This window comes from Coffea eugenioides, chromosome 1 (genome assembly GCF_003713205.1).
Source record: "Coffea eugenioides isolate CCC68of chromosome 1, Ceug_1.0, whole genome shotgun sequence".
NCBI classification, from domain to species: Eukaryota; Viridiplantae; Streptophyta; class Magnoliopsida; order Gentianales; family Rubiaceae; genus Coffea; species Coffea eugenioides.
In genome coordinates this window covers 41,769,575-41,774,824 of record NC_040035.1, presented here as the reverse complement: position 1 = coordinate 41,774,824, position 5,250 = coordinate 41,769,575, and the positions used below count along the sequence as shown (strand labels likewise).

General features: G+C 35.6%; 1 protein-coding gene across 1 annotated transcript; it reads left to right on the top strand.

Moving 5' to 3' along the window:
* The first annotated feature begins 270 nt into the window (after positions 1-270).
* LOC113759477 (cytochrome b-c1 complex subunit 9-like) lies at positions 271-4,829 on the top strand. Its single transcript, XM_027302057.1, has 3 exons — positions 271-505; positions 721-768; positions 4,469-4,829. Exons 1-3 carry the CDS (start codon positions 380-382, stop codon positions 4,514-4,516), a joined length of 222 nt encoding a protein of 73 aa, XP_027157858.1. The 5' UTR covers positions 271-379; the 3' UTR covers positions 4,517-4,829.
* The last annotated feature ends 421 nt before the right edge of the window (positions 4,830-5,250 follow it).

The window sequence follows — 5,250 nt, the reverse complement described above, 5'->3', positions numbered from 1 at the left end:
TATTTAAAATAATTACTATAACATATTTTGTTATATGATATATATGAAATAAAAAAAGTAATTAAAAATATAAAAAAATAAGTTGAAAAATATATTTATAATACAAGTGAAATATGCCCGACTTTCCTTGTACTAAAAAATCCACTATTTGGCGGTCCAATTCGAGTTGCCTTTTAAACCGGAGTGAAATAGCTCCAGCCGGTTCAGCTACCCATCTAACCCGCTCCGTTGGAAAAATTCCCAAAACTATAAAATCTCAACTCCCCAGCATTTGTTTTTCTTTATTGACGCCGGCTGCTGAGGATCCAAGAAAGGAAAAGCTAAACCCATCAGAAATCAGAAGGTAAAAAAGGGGAGAATTTGGTCGAAAATTTCCAGAATGGCTTCCCCAGCTGCAGCTCGAAGAAATGGAGGGGGCGTTCTTGAAGGCCTCTACAAAGTTGTTATGCGCCGCACTCCTGTTTACGTCACCTTCGTCATCGTCGGAGCTTTCGTCGGTGAACGGGTCTCTGCCTTTTTTTGCTTCATCATTCACCTTAGATCTGAAAAAAAGAAAGAAAGAAATATAATTTCTGGGTTTTTGCATAGAATCACAGAAAGGAAAAAGTTTGCGCCTTTATGTGATAATTAGTTAAAATTTGTCTATTTAAGTAATGGGTTCGATTCAATTTGACCTAATGGATTGAGGGAATTTTTTTAAAATTTTTTAATTGGCTGCAGGTGGTGGACTATGGGGTTCATAAGCTCTGGGAGCATAATAACATTGGGGTACGACAATTTTACTCTTTTATTTCTTGTATTGTTTGCAAGTTTTATGTTGTTTCCATATTCTTAAGGTGCACAATCGGTTCTTGGGTTGCTGAATTTTCTTTTTGGGCGTTAAAAGTACTTTGATTGGTTTATTTGATTTGAAAGATTTGATGTTAGTAAAAGACATTGCGGAACCTTGAAATGTGCTGCTCTACATTGTTGTTCACTTTATAGTTGAACACAAATGTGAAAAATTCTATGTATATGGTTATTTCACCATTTGATATGCGAATGATACGAGATGACTTAGCACTGAAAATGCTTGGATCGAATGATGCTGATTACTCTTGAGAGCTGCATTTTGCACAGGTTTCTGAACTTCATTTCCTTCATGTAAGAGATACATTTTTTGGTGCATATACATGGGGTTTAATTTTTTTAGTCTTGGTTCTTTTGAATGTGTTGTTCACCTTATTTTTGTGCATTGAGAGTTAAAAGCTCACCCCAATAATGTACCTTCTGCTGTTTTACATGGACTATTCTTGTCCCCATCCATATACGTGTTGCAAATCAGATGACCCTGGTTAAGGTGTGCGATATTTGTCCAACACTTCAGACACCATAAAGTTAATGAACACAAGAACAAAAATAGAAAAGAAAATCAAGGTGCAAAGATTGTACATTGGTTGTGTGTGCAAGAGTTAGATTAGAATTCCACGTATAATGTTTATTTTCTCCTACTCTTATAAGTTTTGTTGTTTTTTGGGCAACAGTGGAGATAATTTTCAGACACATACATGCAGAAATTTTCTTTTAAGCATAGCCATTTCATAATTTAAGTTGTATTTAAGTCATTATATTTTCTTAATACGCTACTTACAGATAGGATACAAGACAGACCCCCTCTAGCCGATTCTAGATCTTTGGCCGTGTACCGATACCCTAGTTTTGAAAAATTCAAAATCGCCTAGATACATAGACTGAATATGACATCTGTACGGTCTGGGCACTGATGGTAACATTTTCAGACAGAAGAGAGGAGATTTGGGGTAAAGGATTTAGGAAACCATAAGAATAATCTGAACGGGTAGTTGCTAGCTATGCTTTCCTGGCAGTTTTTTTTTTTTTAAATCTCCAATGACCTTGAGTTCTTTTTTGTTTCTATTCTTCTATGTTGACTCCTTTGTAGCTTGATGATATCCTTTATAGGGCAATAAAGAATGTATTGTTAGTTATATTTGGTTTCTGAGGGGTCATGAGCTATTGGTAGGGAATGATTGTCTTTAGCATTTTTGTTGTGATGCAGCCATTGGGATGGATCCCTGAATCTTTGGTACATATAATTTTTGGGTTCTTACAGGATGTATATAGTTCATTTTTCTGTACTTGTTTTCCAGCTAAATTTAAAGATAGTACTGTTGGTGGTCTTGGCCCTTCTTCCCTTGATCTAACATGTTGGCCACACCAGTTTTTAGAATCTTCCTGGGACCAGTTATAAGATTCATAAATTCGGGAAAAAATAAAATAAAATCATGGTTGCAGAATGGCTTTGATACTAGAGGTACAAGGTATATAAATAAGGGATGAAGCATGCTGGGAGAGGTATATTTCTTTGGCAGAGATAGACATTAAATGAAGATGTCCTATAGTTAAGTGATGTATGGTACTTAGCCATGTAAGTGGATTTTGATTGTCATAAGGAATTAGGAAAGATTGTTTCTTGGAAGTATTTTGATCAGTTGTATTTTTTTCCCCTTCTAGTTGACTGTCTAATGTTCCTTTGCTTTATTTACTTCAAATAATGCTAATCGAAACATTGTCAATTGGGGAAGGGATGTTTTCCTTTAATTGTTCATTGCATTTTCTCTTTGAGAAAAGGAAAGTGAGAGTTGAATATGAGGTGGAAATACAGTGGAGATTAAACTTGTATTTTCTCCTGGGGAAAAGGAAAGTTTTTAGGGGCTGTTGGAAATTGAGAAGGACGAGTTAAATATGATGTGAATAGTCACTTAATTTTTTATCATTTTAGAGGTTTCTGCAATTTCTTTGTGCAAGATTGTCGCATGCTATATAAACAAGACGCTGGACAATAAACCCAGCCAACTGATACAAGTTAGATAGTACTAGCTGAAATGCCTAGGCTCAACTTCCTGTTGTTGAAACAGAGAGAGAAGAAAATAGTCATTGTGGTAATTCTGAACTGATCCTTGAAGTGTGTTTTGTGCATGCTTCTCATGGTAGATGTTGGATAGTGTAGGATTATTACTCGATGCAGCTGAAATTCATTTGAGATACTATACAGCATAGCTCTTACAGGCTCAAACATGTATCATATACAAACAAAGGAATGCTATTATTTAGTCTTTCTTGTGCCTCGTATTGTCTACAGTTTTGGCGTATTGTTTAGTAGTTATCTGCTTAAATTCACCCTTTTGATGATTTAAGATGCTTGTCACTCTTCTCATGACTACAATGTTATCCAGTGTGGCACCAAATGATGATTTACCATGTGTTCCTTGTCCTTAGACTTGTACCATGCTTGATTGATATATAGGAACCTTTGAATTTAGATCCATCTTTTCAAAGATTTATTTTCCGATTTTAGTTAGCTATTTGATTAATTGAACATTCATGAACACTTAAAAGACCAAGTCAAACTGTTGATTACTAAAGAACATGCAGTGAATCAGCTGAATTAGATTGAACTCTAATTTTCTATGGTTGCTTCTTAGTAAGAATTGTTCAGATAAGTTATTTATTAGATCATGCAAAACAGCATTAAGATTTTTATGTGTGATGCTATAGCTGAAATGTTGTCTGGACCAAGGAGTATCAAGTAATTAGTTTCATTGAGTCATTTAGAGAAGCTTTTGTGTGCAAGCAAAGTCAAATAATTTTTGTTTAAAAGCAATGTATATTAGGTAGTTGCACTATCTGGACTGACCAATCATTTCTGAACCTCGTGCCATAACATTTTCCCCCTCTTCCGTATCTGCATGCTTCCCTTCTCTCCCCTAGCTCGTTCCTTTCTTCTCATGCTTCCTTTTTCCTTTTCTTTTTTTTTTTCTGTAAGTTGCCTCCTCCTTTGAAATGGAGTAAGGTTTGTTCTTCCTCCACCAACCTTGGCTCCCCTCGCTGCTTTCTTCTCCCCATTTTTGAAGTATTCCGCACACCAAGTGGCCTACATTTCTGATCTTGAAATGTCCAAAATCTCCTTCCACTTGGGTCCTAAAGAAAAATCACCGTTTATTCTCTCAGCCCAAAACTTTTAAGAACTCCACTGTCTGAGGATTTGTTTTAACTTTGTCTTAGCTCCTTATTTTGATGTTATATCTGATCCACAAAAGGTCTAAATGCTTATGAAATCATGCTAATTATTATTTTCAAAATCTGCCGTCGAAGTTTCTATTGAGTGATCATAGGTACTTGCCAGATTAAAGTAAGCTTTGAAAATTGTGTCTAGAACTGTATTTGGTACCCTATTCGAGTGGGGTTGGTAAGTATCATAATTGAGTGAGCATTTGAAATTAAACCTGCGTGTTATTTGGCTCGTGTTCTGCAAATTGTGCCTTTTATAGTCAATATTCTTCTCTGCTTCTAGAAATGGATGCTTCTAGTCTTTTACTTTCCTTCTTTTTGTAATAATAGATATTTCTGCTTTACCTTCGTCGTGGTCTTCATGGATGTCTAACTGAAATTCATAAATATTGCATTACAGAAGCGTTACGAAGATATTCCAGTTTTGGGTCAGAGGCAGAGTGAATGAATCAGCTTTTGTACTTGATAGTTTTGGTTGTCCATCATCATTTCAGGTCAAAATCAGACTTCTTGCAATGATCCATTAATAATTAGTTCCTTAATTGGACTATGCATGCAGATTGGAGACTTGAGGTTTCTTTGAACTGTTAGAATACCTTTTATCTGTCAAGATATATTTTCCCTTGTGTGGAAGTTCATCTGATAACCCGATGGATGCTTTTGAACATTGATTTTCACGAGAAGTAGAAGTTTATTTGATTAGGTGTTACTGAAGCTACTCTTTGGAGGCTAAGTCAATGGTAAAACGAATATGGTTCTTACAAAGATGATGTTGTGGAATATTGCGCTTATGTTCAGTCCACTGAACAGAATTCTGCAGAGAATTGACGAATTTCACAAACTGTAATGCATGTAAAGTTCACTAACATAACTGTTTTTTGTTTTTTTTCCTCTCTGTTGTAAATGTTTTCCTTCAAATAACCAAAAAAAAGGAAAAGAAAATGACTTGTTTAAAACATTGAAGGGTTATTTGCACTACCTCCTTTGAAGTTTGATCAAAGTACAGATCAAGAGTCGAGGACCTTGAGGTCTAACCATTTTACAGTCGCCATCCGTTCTGTGCTTTTCTGCATCATACCTTGCCTTCTTTCTTTCATACACAGAAAGAGTCCACCCATATGAGCCTGTTCAAACTCTATTCTCTGTTTCTCTCCGTCACCTTCTTTCTCTCCTCGAGGTTTT